The following is a 25,713-nucleotide window of genomic DNA, read 5'->3' as shown; positions in this document are numbered from 1 at the left end:
GGGTTCGATATGCCTGTTTCCACAATATACTGATTGAGGGCTGCGATATACCTTCTTCCACAAAATACTGATTAATTGGATTGATTTACCTGTTTCCAACAGATATTGATTGAGGCCTGTGAGATACCTGCTTCCACACAATACTGATTAAGGGGTTCGATAAACCTATTTCCACCAAATATTGATTGAGGGGTGCGATATACCTGCTTCCACAAAATACTGATTAAGGGATTGATATACCTGCTTCCACAAACTACTGATTGAGGGCTGCAATATACCTTATTCCACAAAATACTGATTAAGGGGTTTGATATACCTGCTTTTACAAAATACTGATTGGGGCTGCAATATACCTGTTGCCCCAAATAAACAGGGTGCTGTGATATAACTATTGTGGCCCAAAAAATTATTGAGGGCTTCGATATACCTGTTTCCACCAAATATTGATTGAGGCCTGCGATATGCCTGCAAAATATTTAGGGGTTTGATATATCTTCTTCTACAAAATACTGATTATGGGGTTTAATATACCTGTTTCCATAAAAAATTGATCGAGGGCTGCGATATGCCTGCAAAATATTTAGGGGTTTGATATATCTTCTTCAACAAAATACAGATTATGGGGTTTGATATACCTGCTTTAACAAAATACTGATTGAGACCTGCTATAAACCTGCTTCCACAAAATACAGATTAAAGCGTTTGACATACCTGTTTCCCCCAAATATTGATTGAGACCCGTGATATACCTGCTTCCACAATATACTGATTAAGGGGTTTGATATACCTTCTTCCACAAAATACTGATTGAGGGCTATGATATACCTGCTTCCACAAAATACTGATTAAGGGGTTCGATATACCTGTTACCACCAAATATTGATTGAGGGGTGCGATATACCTGCTTCCACAAAATACTGATTAAGGGGTTCGATATAACTGTTTCCACCAAATATTTATTGAGGCCTACGATATACCTGCTTCCACAAAATACCAATTAAGGGGTTCAATATACCTGTTTCCACCAAATATTGATTGAGGCCTGTGATATATTTGCTTCCAAAAAATACTGATTTAGGGCTGCGATATATCTGCTTTTACAAAATACTGATTAAGGGGTTCGATATACCTATTACCAGTGATCATTTTAAAAAGAAAGATTACAGTGATCGGTATAGGTTTGCTTTTTCCACCACTTACTCTGTCCACTGCCCCTGTATTAGTGATATTATTAACAAAAATTGGAACGTCCTTAAGAACGATGGTGTAATAGGGGATCTGATTCCACACAAACCCCCCTCATATTCAGAAGGGCTCCAACTGTTAGGAATAAGATCGTACATGGATGTCCTAATAAAGAAAAGGGATCCCGCATCCATCGGGATGTGTTCACATGGTGAGGCTTTTGCATAGGATGTATAAATAGGGCCAAGGAAGACAAGAAAAACATCAATACGAGTATGTTGACGTCAACATCAAAACATAAGGAGTGTAAAATAAAAGGGAATCTGTCATGTGAAACAGCGGGGGTAATCTACTTGTTAGAGTGCCCCTGCAAGACACAGTATATAGGTCGTACTCTAAGAAAATTAAAAACCCGCATTGCTGAACACGTCCGAAACATTAAGAAGGGTCTGGAGACCCACAGTGTTTTGGCGCATTACAAAAAAGTGCACCAGAAAAATCTGAGCGGTTTAAGATTCTGTGCCGTTGAACTGGTGCGGAGACACTGGAGAGGGGGAGACCCTGTTAAACAGATAAACAAAAGAGAAGCAGAGTGGATATATGAGATGGGCACCCTCCTACCACACGGCCTTAACATAGAATGGGATAATAAGGCAGCTTGTATGTCATAATCGCAGGCTGCACAGTTTGTGCAAACTCTGTCATATTTTAACTTTTTTGTATTGCCAATGCGAAGCGCATAGGGATAATGTTCGCAATTTGTTTTTTATCTGATATTGTGTATGATTGTGTATGACACATTCTATGTTTCTATGTTTCTATTGATTTTTGTATTATGGATGTTTTTAGTGTTGTTTGTATTTAATGCATGTCACCCGCCCTCCGGACCAATCGGAAGTTGGGTGTTGCCCTAGAGCAATTTAGGAAGGATATTTATCACTGAGTCTGAGGGAATTCAGTTCCTCAACCCCTGACGAAGCCTTAGGCGAAACCCGGGTCGGGTGTGATTTTATGAAATGTCTTTTATCACATGGACTTTGTAAGTACAATAAATTGGATACTTACTTTTACCACTTGGGTATTGCGCTATGTGTCTCTTTGTCTTGTGAAGGAATTGGTGCCGTATATATTGAAGTTTTCGGTTGGTATCAAGACGCTGCAGGAGACGTCCATAGGAGTGGATTTATAACAGCTGCCTGCTGGAGCGTGTGTTGAAGTCTGCATTGTGTCTATTACTGCTGGTATCAGCGCGGTCCCTGCAACTACTTGTGAAGGAGTTTGATATACCTGCTTCCACACAATACTGATTAAGGGGTTCGATATGCCTCTTTCCAACACATATTGATTGAGGAGTGCGATATACCTGCTTCCACAAAATACTAACTAAAGGGTTTGATATACCTGCTTCCACCAAATATTGATTATGGCCTGCGATATACCTGCTTCCACAAAATAATGATTAAGGGGTTTGATATACCTGCTTCCACAAAATACTGATTAAGGGGTTCGATTTACCTGTTTCCACCAAATATTGATTGAGGCCTATGAGATGCCTGCTTCCACACAATACTGATTAAGGGGTTCGATATGCCTCTTTCCACCAAGCATGTTTTTCAACAGTTTATTTTCAGCTTTTCGCACAAGCTTGTGGGAAGTGCCCCGCTTTTGGGCATCCGGTTTCAGCTGCTCCTCGCTCGGCTCTGCTGCAGCAGATGTAGGAGTATCACCATTCTCTTTCTGGCTCTCCTCCTTTGACCCTTCTGAAGCCTTCTTCAGTTGCTCTGTGAAGACAGCTAGTCCCTTCTCTAACATTTCTAGGGAGCGTGTGGAGAAAGAGAGACACCATCCTCCTTTTTGCAGATGTACTGTCTTGTCAGGTCATCTACAACTGTCTGGATATGGGCTTCAGACAATCTGCTGACGTCACCCGACTTATTTCTCATCTCGTCAGATATAACTGTCTGGTCACTACTAGCAACCACCTTAGTTTCGCAGGACCTTGACATGGTAGCTTCACTCTCTGAGTTGGTCACAGCACATACGTCACATATACTGCTTGTGTCATTATTAATTCTGACCTCTAGGGGCACCGATGAGCTAATCCCCACCTGGGACACTTCCTTAGTTACCATAAAACACTGTGGAGACTGCATATCCAACTCTGGTACGTGCAGTGCACCCTCTTGCCCTACCATATTTTCCTGCATATTCAAACACTGAGTTGGAGCTGTGCTTTGCTCCACACTACTTATATGCACTTCTTCAAATCTTTTGATCAAGTCATATAGATCTTCATGAAAAATAGCAGATGAAGAAAATAAAGCTTCATCATCTTTTACATTTTTACCACCAGGGGGCGCTTCTCCCCTGGCCACAACCTGCAACAGAAAAGGCATGTTATCAACATCAAATATTTCACATGACATCCCCCTTTCATTATGCATTTCCGCCAACTTGGCACAATCACCTTGCACCTTATCTGCACCATTGTTTTTAATGGTCACTTCACTTAAAGGATTAGGTACCAGTTCTGCAGGAATTTTGTCACTGACTGCAGAAGTGTTTCCACTTCCCCACAAGTCACGGAACAATGAGAAATCAAGGCCTAAAATTCACTCATATATGAGCATATACTGTATATAACATCAAGTTCACAAGTCCCAGTTCTCACTGGAGTCTCACACTGAGTGAGAACCACCGGATAGTCCTTATTATCCTCATGACTGTCCAGCCCCTTTATCACTTTATCAGTCTCAGGTTTCACTATCGTGCTACCTCTTACCCGGGCTAGCATAGGATCTCTGAGTTTTGCCAGCCCAAACCTAGCTTTTGTTAAGGGCAATTTAGGCAACACAGTAACCTTCTCCCCTGCAGACTCCTGTGGGGGAGCAACCACAACAGGCTTACCCGCCTGTTCAGACACTGCTTTTTTCACATTGTCACATATTTTTGTAGCAGTTTCTCGACTGTGTGTCTTACCCCATACCGGCCCAGCAGGTAGCAACTGCCACCGGCCCACTGTCACAGGGTCTGCCACACAATCAACAGGAATGTTCTTACCCCCTAATGTCACGGGTTCGGCAGTCTCGGGAGACGAGGACACTCCAGGGACATCTCTACCGAGATCACCATCCTTCTTCTGGACTTTGGAAGCCTGCTCCTGGTTCCTGGTACCACGATCACCTGCAGAATCCATGATGCAACCGTTGCTACTGGAAACGCCCTGGCCTTGAGTCCAGACTATTCCCGGATGGTCACTCCAGCCACACCCTTTAGGACTCTGTGCACATTTGCAGGAAATATTGGAACTCCGGAGAGCCAAACCGCTCTCCACCTCCTTTTCTACCCGTTGGTTGCACATATCTTTGTCTCCGAAACTCCAACCACAGAACTTGAAGCACTCTTGCCGCTCCATATCTGCCAAAAGAATGGAAAGTTCTTGCCCAGTATGAACTCTACCCTCAGGGTCTCGCATTTCAAGAGCTCCCACTTTACGGAGCCATAGTCCGTCACAAAGGTCAGTGACACCGTAGTTTTTGTCTCTGGCCCCCTTGTTACAAAGTCCAAAATTTCAGGCAGGACCCGAAACACTTGCTGGCGGGAGTCTAGAATGACCCCCAGCGGGATTCCCCCGATCACTAACTCGCAGGATTTCTCCCACGGGCTATACCATTTTGCAGCCATTTTCACTGATCAGTCTCTCGTACTGGGCTTCTGGCCCTTTAAGATCCACACAGCAATTTCCTTTGCAACCCAGCAAAAGAATGTCCAGAACAGCAAGGTTGCTGCCCTTTGCTGCGATGTTGTTGCTCCTAGCAACCACTTTGCCTCTTACTTTAATCTTCTACATATACACAGTGAATATAAAAAGTCTACACACCCCTGTTAAAATGTCAAGTTTCTGTGATGTAAAAAAATGAGACAAAGATAAATAATTTCAGAACTTTTTCCATCTTTAATGTGACCTATAAACTGTACAACTCAATTGAAAAACAAACTGAAATATTTTAGGTAGAGGGAAGAAAAAATATAAAAATAAAATAATATGGTTGCATAAGTGTGCACACCCTTAAATTAATACTTTGTTGAAGCATCTTTTGATTTTATTACAGCACTCAGTCTTTTTGGGTATAAGTCTATCAGCATGGCACATTTTAACTTGGCAAGATTTGCCCACTCTTCTTTGCAAAAACACTCCAAATCTGTCAGATTCTGAGGGCATCTCCTGTGCACAGCCCTCTTCAGATCACTCCACAGATTTTCAATCGGATTCAGGTCTGGGCTCTGGCTGGGCATTCCAAAACTTTAATCTTCTTCTGGTGAAGCTATTCCTTTGTTGATTTGGATGTATGCTTTGGGTCGTTGTCATGCTGAAAGATGAAGTTCCTCTTCATGTTCAGCTGTCACCGCCAGCTCTCTGAGAAGCTGTGGCAGACGTTCTTCTGTACCTCTTGCATGATGTTATTTGTTTTGGTTTCACTTTGTTATCTCTTTTCCTTCTCCCAGCTGTCATCTATTTACACTGATTGCCTCCCTTTTATATTCCCTCCCATACTGCCTCACTTTGCGGTTTATACTACTTCCTGGATTGTGTTCACTGCAAGAGGCTGCAACTGCTGGTTCCTCAGATAAGTCTTTTCCTTTATTTGTGTTTCCGTGCTGGCTTGATTCTAGGTGACCCTGACTCCCTTCGTATTAAGTGCAGGGAGCCGGTGGTCGTGTCTCCTCACTGTTATAGGGTTTTCAGGTGTCACTCAGTCTAGGTACGAGGGCATGCAATTATCTATCATAAAGATCTTTGCATGGGCAAAGCAGTCAGGGAGAGCTCTAGGGGTTTTCTAGGGCTCACCCATATGTTCCTTAGTTTGGGATCAAGTCAGTCGGATGTTTATTTATAACTTCCAGTTTTCTGCAACACCATCCGTGACATTATAAACCGCCATAACCGTCTTAAGCATGGATCCGGTTTCAGCCTTGATTGACCACATGCAGGGTCTTTCACTGGAGGTAGCAGATCTCCGTAAAACTGTGTCTCAGTTTCAGGTGACCGGTTCTGCTTGCGTTCATGGAGTTTGTTCCGAGCCTAAGATCTCGCTTCCGGATACGTTCTCCGGGGGTAGTGAGAATTTTGTTAGTTTTAGAGAGGTTTGCAAACTCCATTTTCGCCTACTTCCCTATTCCTCTGGTGATGAGGAGCAGAGAGTGGGGATCATCATCTCGCTGCTCAGGGATAACGCTCAGTCTTGGGCCCCTTCGCTGCCGGTGGGGGCACGGCCCCTCCGATCGGTGGATGAATTTTTTGTAGCCCTGGGGCAGATATATGATGACCCGGATCGTATTGCTCTGGCTGAATCTAAACTGTGTCTTTTATGCCAGGGTAAACAGTCTGCAGAGATATATTGTTCAGAATTTCGGAGATGGGCAGCTGATACTGGTTGGAATGATGCTGCACTCCGAAGTCAATTTTGCCATAGTCTTTCGGAGGGATTAAAAGATGCATTTGCCTTTCATGAGAGACCTGCCTCCTTGGAGTCTGCCATGTCTCGAGCTGTTCGTATTGACAGGCATCTTAAAGAGAGAGGAGAGATCACTCCTTCCTGTCATATTCAGTTCAAGGACAGTGGGGCGGTCTCATTCAGTGCGCAGGGGCCTCAGCCTCTCTCAATCCCCTCTGAGGAGGAGGCCATGCAGCTGGGTTTGCTTGCCTCTGATAGTAGAGGATTCAGCTCTCAGAAGAGGGTTTGTTTCTGTTGTGGAGGTATAAATCATTTGGCAAATGTTTGCCCCTCTAGGAGATTCAGGGAGTTTTCTGAGGGTAATAAAGAAACAAAAAGAAAAAAAACCCTCTTAAAACTTTCCATCTGTTACTATTGGCAAGGTTTAATGCGGAAATTGAAGGTTTGCCATTTGCTTGTAGTTCCCGTTTTGTCCTACCTGCCAGGGTGGCGCTAGATAGCAAGAACATTGTTTGTGAGATTTTTGTAGATAGTGGAGCAGCTGTCAATCTCATTGATAATCAATTTGCTATAACACATGGTTTCCAGGTATGCACTTTGGGAAAGGATATACCTGTTTTTGCTATCGATTCCGCTCCACTTTCTCAAAAATCGTTAAAGGGTATAGTTCACAATATCCGTTTGACTGTGGGTGATGCTCATGTTGAGGATATGTCATGTTTCGTCCTAAGCGGATTACCTACTCCTCTAGTGTTTGGGGATACCCTGGCTCACTAAACATAACCCCACTATTGATTGGCAAGCAAAGCAAATAAATGGTTGGAGTGACTTTTGCAGAGAGAATTGCCTCATGGCGTCTCTTTCAGAGGTTTCTACCAAGACTGTACCATCTTTTCTCTCTGAATTTTCGGATGTGTTTTCAGAGAGTGGTGTCCAGGAGCTGCCCCCTCACCGGGAGTACGATTGCCCTATTAATCTCATCCCAGGCGCCAAGCTGCCAAAATCACGTTTATATAATCTCTCCCAACCTGAAAGAGTCGTTATGCGTACTTATATCTCTGAGAGCCTGATAAAGGGACACATCCGACCCTCAAAGTCACCTGTTGCCGCTGTTTTTTTTTTTGTTAATCCAAACCATGTCTGGATTTCAGGGAGCTGAACTGTATCACAATTCGTGACCCTAATCAGCTTCCTCTGATCCCGGACCTGTTTAACCAGATTGTTGGGGCTAAAGTTTTTTCTAAGTTGGATTTAAGAGGGGCATACAACCTAGTCAGGGTCAGGGAAGGGGACAAATGGAAGACGGCCTTCAATACCCCTGAGGGCCATTTCGAGAATTTGGTTATGCCCTTTGGTTTGATGAATGCTCCAGCCGTCTTCCAACATTTTGTGAACAGCATTTTTTATCATTTAATAGGGAAATTTGTACTGGTGTATCTAGATGACATTTAGATTTTTTCTCCTGATTTCAAAACTCATAGGGACCACCTACATCAGGTCTTGCTCATTCTGCGGGAGAATAAATTGTACGCTAAACTGGAAAAATGTGTGTTTGTGGTCAATTTCTGGGTTTTCTTCTCTCCGCTTCTGGTTTTCGCATGGACCCTGAGAAGGTCCGCGCTGTGCTTGATTGGGAGCTTCCTGAGAATCAGAAGGCGCTGATGCGGTTTTTGGGTTTTTCCAATTATTACAGGAAGTTAATTTTGAATTATTCCTCTGTTGTTAAGCCTCTCACTGATATGACTAAAAAGGGGGTAGATTTTTCCTCATGGTTGGTAGATTCGCTTAAGGCCTTTTCTAGTATCAAAGAGAGTTTTGCTTCCGCTCCCATCTTGGTACAACCTGATGTCTCTCTGCCTTTCATTGTTGAGGTGGACGCTTCTGAGGTGGGTGCGGTCTTGTCTCAGGGTCCCTCTCCTGCCAAATGGTGACCGTGTGCCTTTTTCTCAAGGAAACTCTCCTCCGCAGAGAGAAATTACGATGTGGGAGATAGGGAGTTGTTGGCCATCAAATTAGCTTTTGAGGAGTGGCGTCATTGGCTAGAGGGAGCCAGACACCCTATTACCGTGTTTACCGACCATAAGAATCTGGCCTTCTTGGAATCAGCCAAGCGTCTGAACCCGAGACAGGCCAGATGGTCTTTATTCTTTTCTAGGTTTAATTTTGTTATCACGTTCCGCCCTGGGGTTAAAAATGTGAAGGCTGATGCCCTGTCACGTTGTTTTCCGGGAGGGGGGAACTTTGAAGACCCGGGTCCCATTTTGGCTAAAGGGGTGGTCGTCTCTGCTCTTTATCCTGATTTGGAGGCAGAGGTTCAGGCAGCCCAGGCAGAGGCTCCTGATCTTTGTCCTCCTGGGAGGTTGTTTGTGCCTCTCGCTTTACGACACAAGGTTTTTAAGGAGCGCCACAATACTGTCTTTGCTGGGCACCCATGGAGTAGAGCCACAGTGGATCTCATTGTTCAGAGATTCTGGTGGCCGGCTCTTCGTAAGACGGTTGAGGGTTTTGTGGCAGCCTACGAGACCTGCGCTCGTGCCAAGGTCCCTCATTCACGGCCATCTGGTTCTCTCCTCCCGTTACCCATTCCTTCCCGTCCTTGGACGCATCTGTCCATGGACTTCAATACGGACCTGCCTCGTTCCTCGGGGAAGACTGTGATTCTGGTAGTAGTGGACTGTTTTAGCAAAATGGCGTATTTCATTCCCTTTCCTGGGTTACCCAATGCTAAAACGCTGGCGCAAGCATTTGTTGATCACATTGTCAAATTGCATGGCATTCCATAAGGCCCCCCAGTAGAAATAATTCTCCTTATAATGTGACAGTGCAAAAAATACCCCTTTGTAATGCCTCAAGTTAAGCTAATGTCCCCATAATGTGCCAGTATAAAATACCACTATATAGGGCCCCCAGTAAATGCCCCCATAGTGCTCCTCTCCCCCCTTCCTCCTAGTGCCCCATAATGTACCAGTATAAAATGCCCCATATATCGTGCCCCAGTAGATGCCCTCAGTGTCCCCCATAATTTGCAAGTATAAAATACCCCTTCTTAGTGCCCCCGTAGATGACTCCATAGTACTCCTCTCCCCCCTTCCCCATAGTACCCACCATAATGTGTCCCAGTATAAAATGCTACTGTACAGATTTCCCCATATAAAATACCCCTTCTTTGTGGCCTCAGTAGATGCCCCTATAGTGCCCACCCATAATGTGCCAGTAATAAGTGCCTCCATAATGTGCCAGTAATAAGGCCCCCATCATGTGCCAGTAATAAGCCCCCCATCATGTGTCAGTAATAAGCCCCCATCATGTGCCAGTAATAAGCCCCCCATCATGTGCCAGTAATAAGCCCCCCCATCATGTGCCAGTAATAAGCCCCCCCATCATGTGCCAGTAATAAGCCCCCCAATCATGTGCCAGTAATAAGCCCCCCAATCATGTGCCAGTAATAAGCCCCCCATCATGTTCCAGTAATAAGCCCCCCCATCATGTTCCAGTAATAAGCCCCCCCAATGTGCCAGTAACAAGAGCCCCCCTAATGTGCCTGTAAAACTATTGTAAAAAAAACAAACACTTATACTTACCTCCATGTCAGCGATGCAGGCCTCTTCTGGCCTGTGTCCTGCGCTGTATGGTTCAGGCAGCGCGATGACGTCATCGCGCCGCCTGCGCCGGCCTCTGATAGGCTGCCGGCCTAGTGCCTGCAGCCTATCAGAGGAAGGGGAAGGGACACGCTTCTCCCTCCCCTGCCCCGCCGCAGCACAGGCAGATGACTATGTAGATGAGCGCAATGGTAGCGGTCATCTCCCTGTGCCCGGCTGCAGCCGCTCAGTTGGGGGGGGCACAGTGTGATGTAGGGCGGCCGTGGCCCCCCATGGCCCCCCCCTGGCGACACCACTGGAAGCCACCGACCCATTCTGGAAGTCCTGAAGATGCGAACATCTGCAGAACTTCCATAGGACCCAATATCTACAATTATAAACCTGTAGTTTGTGTCAGCCAAGGCCAACAAAACTTCTGAGATTTTTTTTTATAATTATAGAGTCGGGACCCTGAGTTCGGTGGCTTCTTAACCCGTATGTGCTTCCCATCAAGGTCACCTATACAATTTGGGAATTGCGCCCTCTCCTGGAAGACCTGGGCTATATCAAGTCACTGCTGCCTGGTTGGATGTGGCAGCACCGAAGCTTTTGGTCTTAACCAAATGGTGGCACATGTAGCCTGTACCACGCCAGAAATTGTGGAGGTCCCCATTCTAAACTCAAAATGTGAGCATGAAAAAGAATAGCCAGTCACCAGATATCTGAAAAACAAAACAAAAACAAAAAAACATTAGCACCAAGAATACACAAAATATTACATGTTGAAAAATCTTCAGCATTACTTATAAATATTTCATGGCAATGTGTCTTGCAAGTTGAAATAAAATTATACCATACAACAAGATTGGGACTCAATACATTATATTCAAATACACTTTAAAGTAAGGAAAATCGTTTAGCTATATCAACTTCCAGACTATTAGCATATACACACAGGTGACATATCCTCATCATTACAGACAGGATAAAAAACAAACAAAAAAAACTGCGGAACTTTAATATGGTCTGACAAAGAAATTACTTGGTAGTACACCAAAGTACACTATAAAAATTGACAATGGGAAAAGCACACACAGTTTCTTACTGTAAATTTACAATATATAATACATGTTGTAATACTATTAAGTACTTATACATAGAACATGTAATGTTCAGAATACACAGGCCATAGACCAAACAGCTAGGTATTGGTAAACAGTCGGTCATTCATGTATGGGTCTGATAATATAGTCTTACCTTAAAGTAATAATTAGACGTTCTTCAGGTGACACACTCTGCCGCATCTTGGTGTCCTGGAAAGTCAAGGCAGGCTGCAACTCCCCCAACAGCCGATCAAAGGTAAGCCACCGACATGCGGCAATAATTAAAGAACTTAACAGTGTGCGCACGGAGGTAACAAATTGACCTTTGCAGGCCCGCTGTGAAATTATAGGATGCACCCACATCCGCTTCCTCCGCGGTTCCTCCTCTATCATTTCTGGCCGCTCTCCAAAACAACGGACCAGCCAGTGCAAGAACACATGGTCAGTCGATAAGGAGAAAGTGGACATCCTGCAAAGGAAAATCCAAAAACCCAACACACAAGCAAGCCAAACAATACAATCTCCACCAAAAATGGAGCTTTCCCAACAAAGAAAATGCATGCTGGGGATTTTTATATATGTTTGCAGTGACCAGGTGACTCTAGAGGATGGTTCCGTTTTTTTTCACTCGCGTTAAAAACGCATGTAATCCGCATGTCACCCGCACTGAAAAAAATGCAATAACGCAACACAATCGCATACAAAACGGTCAGCATACGCAAGCATATATCAAAAGGAGAATCCCTGCATCACTCCCTGCCTCATCAGGTCCTGCCTTAGACATTTTATCAGGCTATTTCTAGTGTTTTTTAATCTTTTATAATGATTTTTATCCAACAGGTGTTCACATCTATCTTTGGAGTGGGACTGAAGACTGCAGAAAAGTGGCACAGAATGGGTTTTAGGACATTAGAAGATATCAAAACTAAAAAGGATTTAAAGCTTACAAGAATGCAGAAACATGGTAATCTTCGCTTATTGTAAATATTACTTGCTACTTTCCATATGGGGTCCACAATTAAAAAACATCTAGTAATGTATAAGCAAAGCCTTTAGTGCAACAGTTGGTATAGTGTCAGAGGTGAAAATGAGACATAAATATGGCTCTCATCCCTGCATCACTTTATTTCTCACAACTTTTAAAAATTATTCCACAGTTCTGAGACTTTTTATGCAACTTCGAAAATTGTGTCCTGCAGAACGTCATGCTGTGCCTTTCAGTAACCTCGCAAGACACATCCTACAGCTGCTTTGACAGCTTATAACTATATATAAGTGCCCATTTAGTTTTCCATATCTTAAAGTGTATCTGTAATGTGGTGCTGAAAATTCACACATCCATCACTCGTCCACTAAACATATATCATTTTATCAACTTCTTAGTCTAGCATAATGGCATGTAGAACATAAGCTACAACAAGAAAGAACAAATACGACGTCAGTGACTTCAGATCTGCTCATACTTCTCTGGTTCAGGTGTAGCGGTCAGGGGATGAAGTGACTGCAGGGCAGGGTTCAAATACAGCACAGCAAACGAGGAGGCTGAAGCAGATACCAACTTTATTAAATAACAGAATATAACGGCCGGAAAATTGGATTAACAGTATTGTGCCGATGCACCAGGGGCGCAATCCACAAATGACAGGAACAGTGTTAATAAGTTTACATAAATTTACAGGAAGGATAACTGAACTTTGCATCTACCAAATATGCTACAACCAGCAAGCACATAAAAATACAGGCTACTCTCCTCTATTATTTTCCTGTCTGAACCCTGACGCTCTGACTAAAGTATCCTGTTCTATGACCTATCACAGATTAGCACCGGTGCACACTCACAGTTCTGTGGGCAGCTGCTTGTCTTGGTCTGGTACGTGGAGGCAGGTGTAGACTGGCTCCTGATCCGGTCACTTGCTTGTACCAGCGCGGTCTTTTCCTCTCTCTGTCTAGATTACAGGTACAGGCATCCACATAGTTCGGCTCTGACAGAAGTACCTGTCCTAACACTGGTCTCTGAATTGAACGATATCACTCCTCTCGGACACACTTTACAGTCTCTGTTGTCCTCTCCCACAGCAGCCAGAATATCTATGTTGTTCTGTCCCACAGAAGCCTGGAATAATCACTTTACAGTCTCTGTTCACATCAGCAAGGACACCACACTCCAGCCAGGAAGACACACACCAGACTGAGCCTGGGAACTTGAAACTCCTCCTACATCCTCTGGAAAAAACAACTTCATTTCTCTCTTACTCAACGACACAGCGGCCTCTTGTGACTGGAGGAAGGTATCACAGTCTGTGTGAAACCTTATCACTAGCAATACAGGGCAATGTAAATTGGTGTTTCTAGGGGCTGACCCTTACACAGGTAATTTTGGGCTTCAGGACATCACACAGTTTAGCTAACTTTTGCACACATTTGTTGAATGTGACCCTCTGGTTCAAGAAAATAAAAATTACATGAACTGAGAAACTAACAGAACACTTACACCGTGACCTCTTCATCTTTTTAGTGGCAGACCCAATGATTCCTGGGCTCCTCTTTTGTCATCCACTGCTTCTGTGACTATCTGGTGCACACTGGACATCAGTAGTCCAATTCACTTCCTACTTCTCCAGCCCTGCTCTTGGATTGACTAGCACTGTTTTCACGTGAGCAGTGCCGGCCAATCCAACGTCAGCAGGAAGTGTCTTGGACTACCAAGGCACTCAGTGAAAAGGTGCAGCCATTTTAGGTGGCAGAAGAGGAGCCCTGACATTGACAGATCTGAAAAAAAAAAATAAAATGGGGGGAACCAGGTAAATATTTGTTCCCTAGTTAATGTGATATTTTTTTTCATGAGCCAGAAAATCACCTTAAAGGGGTTATCCCATGACTAATGTAATAAATTAAAATCAGACAGCATATAGTACATGATGACCTCTTTCTAAAAAGCTAGAACCAGCCCTGTACCTCACATGGGTCCAGAGATCTCCACATTCATTGCTCTACTAGATTTATATCAAGCTGAAAGCTCAAGGGGAGTGTCTTTTCAACTGTAGCTAGGGGGTGTGCCTATGCCCTCCCTATCACAGCTCAAGAGGCAGTTGAAGGATGAAACTGAGCATGTGCGGCCATCTCAGAGAGCAGGACAAAGAAATAAGAAGAAAAACAAACAACATGTGTTGCTATACAGATACATTTTATTGAATAATTCACAGGCTATACTGAATTTTTTATTATATGCAATTACAAAAGTATTCAGATCCAGGTGCTGGTTTGAAAACTGTGTAATATTTTTTGATGGACAATCCCTTTAACTGCTGTAACTTAATAATTTGTTAGGCTAGCAACATGTGGCTTTTTTGGTAATATTAAAAAAAAAATTCATATCATATGGCAGGCCCGTCTCATTCACCATTTTCTACACCTGTTTTAGGCATAGAAAAAAGGTCTAAATGTAAGACAGTTCGGAAGCAATCCACTATAATATCAGTATCGGTATTGTAGACATAGTTAAAAGAAGATGGTATGTTCCAGCATCCAATTTCCAGATAAATGCAGTCTTTATTTCACCCAGTAAAAACAATCCAAACAGCAAAGGATACAGAACACACCTAAGCGTTTCAGGGGTATAGCATGCCCTTACTCATGGTTACATGCTGGAATATACCCTCTTTTTTCATTTCATCCATTCATTGGGTCCAGAGGAGCCTGCAGGTGATCTGTACTTTTTGTGTCTTGTAAACATAGTTGAATTTTATCTCCAAAAACTGAATAGAAATCATGATCAGATAACCCATCAAACTTTTAGATTTTAGATAAGGCACAGTCTGTATGCCTCTGGCGGTCATCAAATACCTCTAATTGACTGATCTGGAGGGAAATTATGAAAATTCAGCTTTTGACAAAGCTTAACTTACCTAAACACTGGCATTCTGGAGATACTTCACTCTCCTCTACTATCCCACGGCTAAAGCCTTTGCTGATCATGACATGACTATCATTGGCATACCATTTGACAAGCAGCCTAAGAAATACTATAGTAGTTGATGCTTCTAGTAATTGCTATGCTGGCTGCAAGGTTGTTAATATCAGAGACACCCAGTTACCATGTTACCCTGGCCCAAGCAGGCTTCAGACACTGCCTAGTAATAAACCAAAATGACAATGTTCAGGTAAATAAAACTTTTTTGGCAGTGTTGAGGTACACATGGTACATGGTTATCCCAAAATAGAAACCTAGCACCTATCCAGAGGATAAGTGATGTCTCTGTTCAGTATGGGTCCATGTCCATCATCTGACCGGCATGCCACGCCATACAAAGTCTATGGGCCTCCTGAAGAAAAGCTGAGTGCACTGCTTGGCTATCTCTGAGAGCCCCATAGAGCTAAAAGGAGGAGCAGCACACGTGCTCAGTCGCTGTTCCATTCATATCTCTTTATTCAGAATTTTCATTCTTTGCCCACAATTATACTTTAAGAAGTCATATCACCGTGTGACAAGTAGGATCATGACTCAGCCTCCCATTATATCTTATTCACTTGCAGGACTACTTTACTATGAGGACATCACTAGCCATGTATCAAAGATGGAAGCGGATGCGGTAGAGCACCTGGTGAAGAATATTATTTGTGAATTTGTGCCAGATGCAATTGTGACAATCACTGGCGGCTTTCGAAGGTAATGTGATACTGACAAGATTTTCATTGCAACAACAACAGACATATTTCCAGAACTTGGCAGCAATTTATTAACCTTGTACATGCGCCGCTGATGAACAGATGTTTCATAACAATATTATTCAACATTTGCACATAGCAATTCTAGAATACATAAAACCCGTTCAGGTTGTTTACAAGGCCAGAATACAATATTGTTCTGTTCTGCATGAAAGGGCATCTTCTGTTAAGCAAATAACCCCAAAACAACATAAACTTATACGGGAAAAAAATTAACAATTAAATCAATTTCCTAGATTAAAATATTTGCAAAATATCCGGAACATGTATATTGTGTTTTCGATGAGCAATTTAAATTTACAGAATTTAGTGGTCACCAAAGTTGGCTTCAGTGAGGCCCAATTTCCTACTCTGTCAATGTCAAACAGGTGTCTAGGAAGCTGGGATAGGGGGTTCTTATACTGCGGTGTGATTATAAGCGGTCCCTGCATCAGGGTGGTCCCAAAGATGTTTTTTTCCCCTAACAAAATAAATAAATAGAGGTTGTCCCATAGCAAACGGCTCTGGCAATCAGCTAATAAACAACAGTATTTCTGTGGAACGCTATAAATGGCCACACATTTTCCATTTAACACCCACTTTAAATACATTGTCTAGGATGGTGGCCATTCAATTTAATGTCTAAACATAGTAACATAGTTTATAAGGCAGAAAAAAGACATCTGTCCATCCAGTTCAGCCTGTTATCCTGCAAATTGATCCAGAGAAAGACAAAAAGATCCCTGTGAGGTACAAGACAATTTTCCCCACTTTAGGGGAAAGAATTTCCTTCCCGACTTCAATCAGGCAATCAGAATAACTCCCTGGATCAATGACCCATCTCTAGTAGTGATGAGCAGCACAGGCAATATTCGTTTTTTCTATATTTCGTGAATTTATGGCCTAATATTCGCCATAAATTAGCAAATTCTAGAATTTGTGATCTCCAGTCATTGTTTTCTTGATTGCGAAAATCAGCAATGTAATATGCGCGTATTGCGTGCGCAATACAGGCATGGCTCACTTTTGCTACATTTTTCAAGAAAATAAAGAAGGACTTTGGGAATACTTTATTTGGGTTTGGGACTATGGGGCAAATAGGGATTCAGAAAAACAGACAGCAAATGACATTTTTTTTCAAAGACGAAAGACAAAGACACTAATTCTTATCACAGCACACTAATCCCTATCACAGCACACTAATTACTATCACAGCACAGTAATCCCTATCACAGCACAGAAAAACAGACAGCAAATGACTTTTTTTCCTTCAAAGACAAAAGAAAAAGACATTAATCCCTATCACAGCACAGTAATTCCTATAGATGATGGGAGAGATCTCTGTACTGACCCCTGATATATTTATACATAGTTATTAGATCTCCCCTCAGTCGTCTTTTTTGTAAAGTGAATAACCCTAATTTTAATAATCTTTCAGAGTACTGTAGTCCCCCTATTCCAGGTATTACTTTAGTTGCCCTCCTCTGAACCCTCTCCAGCTCTGCTATGTCTGCTTTGTTCACAGGAGCCCAGAACTGTACACAGTACTCCATGTGTGGTCTGACTAGCGATTTGTAAAGTGGCAGGACTTTGTTCTTATCATGGGCATCGATACTTGATTGTGTCAATTTTTATAGAGAGGGAGCTGCTTTTTGCATCTAATGGATGGGGTCTAAAGTGCACATGGCTAGGGGTCTGTTTTTGACTAAGTTTGCCACTCAGTGGGTAACTAACGTTTCCAATAACTGATTCCAGGAGACCACATTAAATTTTCACTTACAAAAACAATTGCCCTGGGCCACCAGAGACGCTTCACTTACAGCAATAGAACAGAAATACAGTAGTTTTTATTCTCAATTATATCCTTTTTTTTTTAATGGACAATGAATATATGTTACACGACAATTATTTCATGTTCAATGGGGATTTTTTTTCTATCGGATTAAGGGAGCCCCAATGGGCTTAAAATTATTTCCTTCTATGGCTATTTCATTTGTGGTCTGGTGGGGATAGAATTTTATGATTTAGCCCCAATAATCTTTTTTGTTCACAGATGGTCTAGTGCAATCGTAACATTGATGACCCTCTTCTGGTGTGGACCATCTATGTGACGGTCGTACCAGACATCATACCGTACATCAATAATAACAAAGTTAATTCAAGACTTCAGAGGACTTGAGTGCATTTTGCATTTTTATAGCCAATTTTTTTTATTGCTGGTTTTATGGAACCATACTGCCAGAAAAGATTAAGTGGCTATTTTGACCCCCCTAAGGAATTCATCTTTCGAAAAATTTGACATTTTAAGCTTTTGACTTTACATTTTTCTTTATAAAGGAAAAAAAAAAAAGAGTGTTTTTATCTTTCACGTGCAAAAAAAAAAATGCTAAATATAACTGAAATTAATACCTATATTTTGTATGTACGTTTGTATATTTTACACACACAAAGTCTGCTATACTATTGCCAAAACTAATACATTTTTTATTTTATTTATTTTTAAATTCCATTGCTATAACTCACAATTATAGTTATAACTGTTTGTTTGAGTCTTTATATATTAATTCTTTTAATTTTTTTAATACCAAAAAGTGAATTAACCCCTTCCTGCTGCAGTCAGGGCAGGGAGAGGTTCATTTGCAAACAGCAGGATCACAGTTCACTGTACAACCAGCAGGGATTGTGCCCATTGTCACGGAACCATGAACCAGACGTACAACAAGGGATAAGTGAAAATAAGAAGGCTTTATTGAAAATAAAGCTGTAAAGCAAAAGTCCAAACGGATGGCGAAACCGAAGCAGAGTCTTTGCGAAGCCAGAGGTCAGGAACCAGAAGGGTAGTCAGACGAAGCCAGGATCAGGAACCAGCAGGGTAGTCAGACGAAGCCAGGATCAGGAACCAGCAGGGTAGTCGGACGAAACCAGGATCAGGAACCAGCAGGGTAGTCGGACGAAACCAGGATCAGGAACCAGAAGCAGCAGCAGTCTAGAAGCATGTGAACACAGGAGGACCAAGCAAGGAACTGAAGCCACAGACCTCCTATATATATGAGCTAGGCATCCAGCTCCTCCCAGTGGGAAGGAGGAGCCGCAGGGTGGGAGGCTACAAGAAACCCAGAAACCAAGATGGCCGCCAGCACATGTCAAACGAAGGAGAACAGCAAGAAGGTAAGACCATGACAGTACCTCCCTCTCAAGGGCCCCTCCTCCGCGGAGTAAAGAACGGTTTCTGATGGAAGCGTGCGTGGAAGGCTCGGAGCAAGGCAGGAGCATGGACATCTGCGGAGGGAACCCAGGAACGCTCCTCTGGACCATAACCACGCCAATGGACCAAAAACTGCACCCGACCGCGGACCAGGCGTGAGTCCAGGATATTGCTCACCTCATACTCCTCACGATTACCCACTTGGACCGGACGAGGCCGAGGAACCGAGGAAGTGAAACGATTACACACCAGTGGCTTCAACAGGGAGACATGAAACACGTTGGAGATCCGCATGCCAGGAGGAAGCGCAAGGGCATAGGCTACCGGGTTTACCCTGCGAAGCACTCGGAAGGGACCAACAAAGCGAGGCGCCAGCTTGGGAGTGGGCACTCGAAGGTTGAGGTTGCGGGTGGACAACCATACACGGTCTCCGACCTGGTAGGAAGGAGCAGGCGCTCGTCTGCGATCAGCCTGGAGTCTCTGGCGCTGCGCAGAGACCTCAAGGGACTTCTGGATAAGTACCCAAGAAGCACGTAGGACTGAAAGGTGATCCTCCACAGCTGGAATATCCTGGGGAGAGAATACCTCCGGCAACACGGCAGGTTGGAACCCATAATTGGCCATGAAGGGAGACGTCCCAGAGGAAGAGTTCACCGCCGTGTTCCTGGCAAACTCAGCCCAAGGCAGGAGGTCAACCCAATTGTCTTGGTGATCGGAGACATAGCAACAAAGGAATTGCTCCAAGGCCTGATTGGATCGTTCTGCGGCCCCATTGGACTGAGGGTGGTAGGCCGAGGAGAAGGAGAGATGAATCCCCAACTGGGAGCAAAAGGCGCGCCAGAACCTGGACACAAACTGACTCCCCCGATCCGACACAATCTCCTTGGGCAAACCGTGCAACCGGAAGACCTCCCTGGCAAAAATCGTGGCCAACTCTTGTGCAGAGGGTAACTTCTTGAGAGGAACACAGTGGCACATTTTGGAAAACCGATCCACAATCATGAGAATGACCGTATGGCCTCGGGATGCAGGGAGGTCCACAATGAAATCCATCCCCAGGTGTGACCATGGGCGCTCCCCGGTGGCTATGGGTTGCAGAAGGCCCAACGGAAGGTGCCGAGGGGACTTACTCTGGGCACAAACGGAGCATGCCGCTACATATGCGGCGATGTCGGAACGTAGGGAAGGCCACCAGAACAGACGTGAAACAGCCCAGGACAGCTGATTCTTTCCAGGATGCCCCGCGGTCTTGGAGTTATGGTAGGTTCGCAACAACCGAGTGCGCAACTCCTCAGACACAAAACATCTGCCGTTGGGTCTCCCAGAGGGAGCACCAGATTGAGCCGCCAAAATCTGCTCACCCAGGGGAGAGGTCAGGCTGGTGCGAATGGCGGCCAAGATCTGATTCGGAGGTATGACCGAAGTCGGAATCGACTCCTCCCTGGACAGCTCGGAGTACTGCCGTGATAAGGCATCCGCCCTGATGTTCTTGGAACCGGGTAGGTAGGAGACCACGTAATTAAAACGTGACAAGAACAGAGCCCATCTGGCCTGACGTGGTGTCAATCTCTTGGCCTCAGAAAGGTAGGTCAGATTCTTGTGGTCCGTCAGGATGAGGACCGGAACCACCGAACCCTCGAGCAAGTGCCTCCATTCTTTAAGGGCCTGCACGATGGCCAATAACTCCCTGTCACCAATCTGATAGTTGCACTCCGCGGAAGACAGTTTCCGGGAGTAAAACCCACAAGGAAGCAGAGGACCCTCTGGTGTTCTACGCTGAGACAGAAGGGCGCCTACTCCCGTCTCAGACGCGTCCACCTCGAGGACAAAGGGCAACCCAGGGTTGGGATGCGACAGAATCGGAGCCGACACAAAGGCGGACTTTAGAGCCTCAAAAGCTCGGATGGCCTCGAGCGGCCAGACCTGGGAATTACTGCCCTTCCTGGTCAGATCCGTGAGAGGCTTGGCTAGCATGGAAAAGTCCCTGATGAACTTCCGATAATAATTGGCGAAGCCCAAAAAGCGCTGCAGGGAACGAAGACCACTGGGCTGGGGCCACTGTAAGACAGCCGAAACCTTCTCAGGATCCATGGAGAACCCCGCAGCGGAAATGATGTAACCTAAGAAGGTTACCTGGGATCGGTGAAATTCGCATTTCTCAAGCTTACCGAACAGCTTGTTCTCTCGTAACCGTTGCAACACTCGTCTGACATCCAGAATGTGGGCCTCCATGGATTCAGAATATACCAAGATGTCATCCAAATAGACCACCACACACTGCTGCAACAGGTCACGGAAAACATCGTTGATGAATTCCTGAAAGACTGCGGGCGCATTGCACAACCCAAAGGGCATAACCAAGGATTCATAATGACCGGTCCTGGTGTTAAACGCGGTCTTCCACTCATCGCCCGCCTTGATCCTTACCAGGTTATATGCCGCCCTCAGGTCGAGTTTGGTAAAGACCGTGGCCCCCTTTAAGGCGATCGAACAGCTCGGAAATCAAGGGTATCGGGTAAGCGTTCTTGATCGTGATGCGATTGAGACCCCTGTAATCGATGCAAGGCCTCAACTCACCGCCCTTCTTTTTCACAAAGAAAAATCCAGCCCTGCCGGGGACGAGGATTTGCGAATGTGTCCGCGTGAAAGCGCCTCCCTCACGTACTCCTCCATGCCTCATTCTCCGCTACCGACAGTGGATAGACTTTGCCACGAGGAGGAACGGCACCAGATTGTAACTCTATGGCACAATCGTATGGGCGGTGCGAAGGTAGGGCAACCGCGCGCACCTTATCGAATACATCCCGGTACTCCTCGTATTCAGGAGGCAACAGAGAGTCCGAGGAAGTACACAGCAACTTGACAGACCCATGGATGCAACTAGCCCCACACTGCGGTGACCACGAGAGGATCTCGGCCGATCTCCAATCGAAAGTCGGATTATGCTTCCGGAGCCAGGGGTACCCCAAGACCACCGAGTAGTGTGGAGACGAAATAACCTGGAGGCAGACCGACTCTCTGTGAACGGCACCAATGGCTATCCCCACTGGAAGGGTCTCATGAGTCACGCGTGGCGGCAGAAGGGGTCTGCCGTCTATCGCCTCAAGAGCCAGTGGGGAACCTCGAGCCTGCAGAGGAATGGAATTGGCGGCAGCGAACACATTATCAATGAACAAACCACCAGCACCAGAGTCCACCAACGCCTGGGTCGTCACCGAGCCCCCGACCCAGGAGAGGACAACAGTGATCAGTGGTTTGTCAACACGGGAAACCGGGGACGAGGAGACTCCACCCAAGATCTGCCCCCGACAGGATCTCAGGTGCGAGCGTTTCCCGGACGGTTCGGACATGCCAACCGAAAATGCCCACCGAGACCACAGTACATGCATCGGCCCTCGCGTCTCCGGAGTACCCTCTCCCCCTCGGACAGGCGAGCAAACCCCAGCTGCATGGGTTCACCCCCAGACAAGTCATCCCCAGGAGGCGTGGGAGGAGAGGGAGGCACGGGTGGGACAGCAAACGTAGGCGCCAATCTGTTAGAAAACCTCCGAAGGCTCTCCTTAACCACCTCCGGACCGCCTAACGCAGGATCGCGTTCCGGAGGTGGCAGCCCTGTGCAGAGTCACGCATATATGCGTCATCTCGCGATGGCCGAGATTTCCTGTGAACGCGCGCACACAGGCGCGCGCGCTCACAGGAACGGAAGGTAAGAGAGTTGATCTCCAGCCTGCCAGCGGCGATCGTTCGCTGGCAGGCTGGAGATGTGTTTTTTTTTAACCCCTAACAGGTATATTAGACGCTGTTTTGATAACAGCGTCTAATATACCTGCTACCTGGTCCTCTGGTGGTCCCATTTGTTTGGATCGACCACCAGAGGACACAGGTAGCTCAGTAAAGTCCCACCAAGCACCACTACACTACACTACACCCCCCCCCGTCACTTATTAACCCCTTATTAGCCCCTGATCACCCCTGATCACCCCATATAGACTCCCTGATCACCCCCCTGTCATTGATCACCCCCCTGTCATTGATTACCCCCCTGTAAAGCTCCATTCAGATGTCCGCATGATTTTTACGGATCCACTGATAGATGGATCGGATCCGCAAAACGCATCCGGACGTCTGAATGAAGCCTTACAGGGGCGTGATCAATGACTGTGGTTATCACCCCATATAGACTCCCTGATCACCCCCCTGTAAAGCTCTATTCAGATGTCCGCATGATTTTTACGGATGCACTGATAGATGGATCCGATCCGCAAAACGCATCCGGACGTCTGAATGAAGCCTTACAGGGGCATGATCAATGACTGTGGTGATCACCCCATATAGACTCCCTGATCACCCCCCTGTAAAGCTCCATTCAGATGTCCGCATGATTTTTACGGATGCACTGATAGATGGATCCGATCCGCAAACGCATCCGGACGTCTGAATGAAGCCTTACAGGGGCATGATCAATGACTGTGGTGATCACCCCATATAGACTCCCTGATCACCCCCCTGTAAAGCTCCATTCAGATGTCCGCATGATTTTTACGGATGCACTGATAGATGGATCCGATCCGCAAAACGCATCCGGACGTCTGAATGAAGCCTTACAGGGGCATGATCAATGACTGTGGTGATCACCCCATATAGACTCCCTGATTACCCCCTGTCATTGATTACCCCCCTGTCATTGATTACCCCCCTGTAAAGCTCCATTCAGACGTCCGCATGATTTTTACGGATCCACTGATAGATGGATCGGATCCGCAAAACGCATCCGGACGTCTGAATGAAGCCTTACAGGGGCGTGATCAATGACTGTGGTGATCACCCCATATAGACTCCCTGATCACCCCCCTGTCATTGATCAACCCCTGTCATTGATCACCCCCCCTGTCATTGATCACCCCCCTGTAAGGCTCCATTCAGACATTTTTTTGCCCAAGTTAGCGGAATTATTTATTTTTTTTTCTTACAAAGTCTCATATTCACTAACTTGTGTCAAAAAATAAAATCTCACATGAACTCACCATACCCCTCACGGAAACCAAATGCGTAAAATTTTTTAGACATTTATATTCCAGACTTCTTCTCACGCTTTAGGGCCCCTAGAATGCCAGGGCAGTATAAATACCCACATGTGACCCATTTCGGAAAGAAGACACCCCCAGGTATTCCGTGAGGGGCATATTGAGTCCATGAAAGATTGAAATTTTTGTCCCAAGTTAGCGGAACGGGAGACTTTGTGAGAAAAAAAATTAAAAATATCAATTTCCGCTAACTTGTGCCAAAAAAAAGAAATTTCTATGACTCGCCATGCCCCTCATTGAATACCTTGGGGTGTCTTCTTTCCAAAATGGGGTCACATGTGGGGTATTTATACTGCCCTGGCATTCTAGGGGCCCCAAAGCGTGAGAAGAAGTCTGGTATCCAAATATCTAAAAATGCCCTTCTAAAAGGAATTTGGGCACCTTTTGCGCATCTAGGCTGCAAAAAAGTGTCACACATCTGGTATCCGCCGTACTCAGGAGAAGTTGGGGAATGTGTTTTGGGGTGTCATTTTACATAACCCATGCTGGGTGAGATAAATATCTTGGTCAAATGCCAACTTTGTATAAAAAAATGGAAAAGTTGTCTTTTGCCAAGATATTTCTCTCACCCAGCAAGGGTATATGTAAAATGACACCCCAAAACACATTCCCCAACTTCTCCTGAATACGGCGATACCACATGTGTGACACTTTTTGCAGCCTAGGTGGGCAAAGGGGCCCATATTCCAAAGAGCACCTTTAGGATTTCACAGGTCATTTACCTACTTACCACACATTAGGGCCCCTGGAAAATGCCAGGGCAGTATAACTACCCCACAAGTGACCCCATTTTGGAAAGAAGACACCCCAAGGTATTCCGTGAGGGGCATGGCGAGTTCTAGAATTTTTTATTTTTTGTCACAAGTTAGTGGAAAATGCAGATTTATTTTTTTTTTTTTTTTCATACAAAGTCTCATATTCCACTAACTTGTGACAAAAAAATAAAAACTTCCATGAACTCACTATGCCCATCAGCGAATACCTTGGGGTCTCTTCTTTCCAAAAATGGGGTCACTTGTGGGGGTAGTTATACTGCCCTGGCATTCTAGGGGCCCAAATGTGTGGTAAGGAGTTTGAAATCAAATTCTGTAAAAAATGACCTGTGAAATCCGAAAGGTGCTCTTTGGAATATGGGCCCCTTTGCCCACCTAGGCTGCAAAAAAGTGTCACACATCTGGTATCGCCGTACTCAGGAGAAGGTTGGGGAATGTGGTTTTGGGGTGTCATTTTACATATACCCAGCTGGTGAGAGAAATATCTTGGCAAAAGATAACTTTTCCCATTTTTTTTTATACAAAGTTGGCATTTGACCAAGATATTTATCTCACCCAGCATGGGTATATGTAAAAAGGACACCCAAAACTAGTGTTGAGCGAACAGTTTCGAGCATTAGTTCGG

The 25,713-nt window shown here is 45.0% G+C and overlaps 1 protein-coding gene across 1 annotated transcript in view; it reads left to right on the top strand.

Annotated features, from left to right (window-relative positions):
- The window catches only part of DNTT (DNA nucleotidylexotransferase), a 599,288-nt gene that overhangs the window by 167,449 nt on the left and 406,126 nt on the right, over window positions 1–25,713 (top strand). The window contains exons 6-7 of the mRNA XM_040438269.1: window positions 12,163–12,286; window positions 15,856–15,988. Of these exons, the coding sequence (XP_040294203.1) occupies window positions 12,163–12,286; window positions 15,856–15,988 (257 nt within the window). The remainder of the gene's footprint in view (window positions 1–12,162; window positions 12,287–15,855; window positions 15,989–25,713) is intronic.

Source organism: Bufo bufo, chromosome 6 (genome assembly GCF_905171765.1).
Source record: "Bufo bufo chromosome 6, aBufBuf1.1, whole genome shotgun sequence".
Classification (NCBI taxonomy): domain Eukaryota; kingdom Metazoa; phylum Chordata; class Amphibia; order Anura; family Bufonidae; genus Bufo; species Bufo bufo.
Note: the sequence above shows the minus strand (reverse complement) of the source record. Positions and strands in the feature narration are given on the sequence as shown.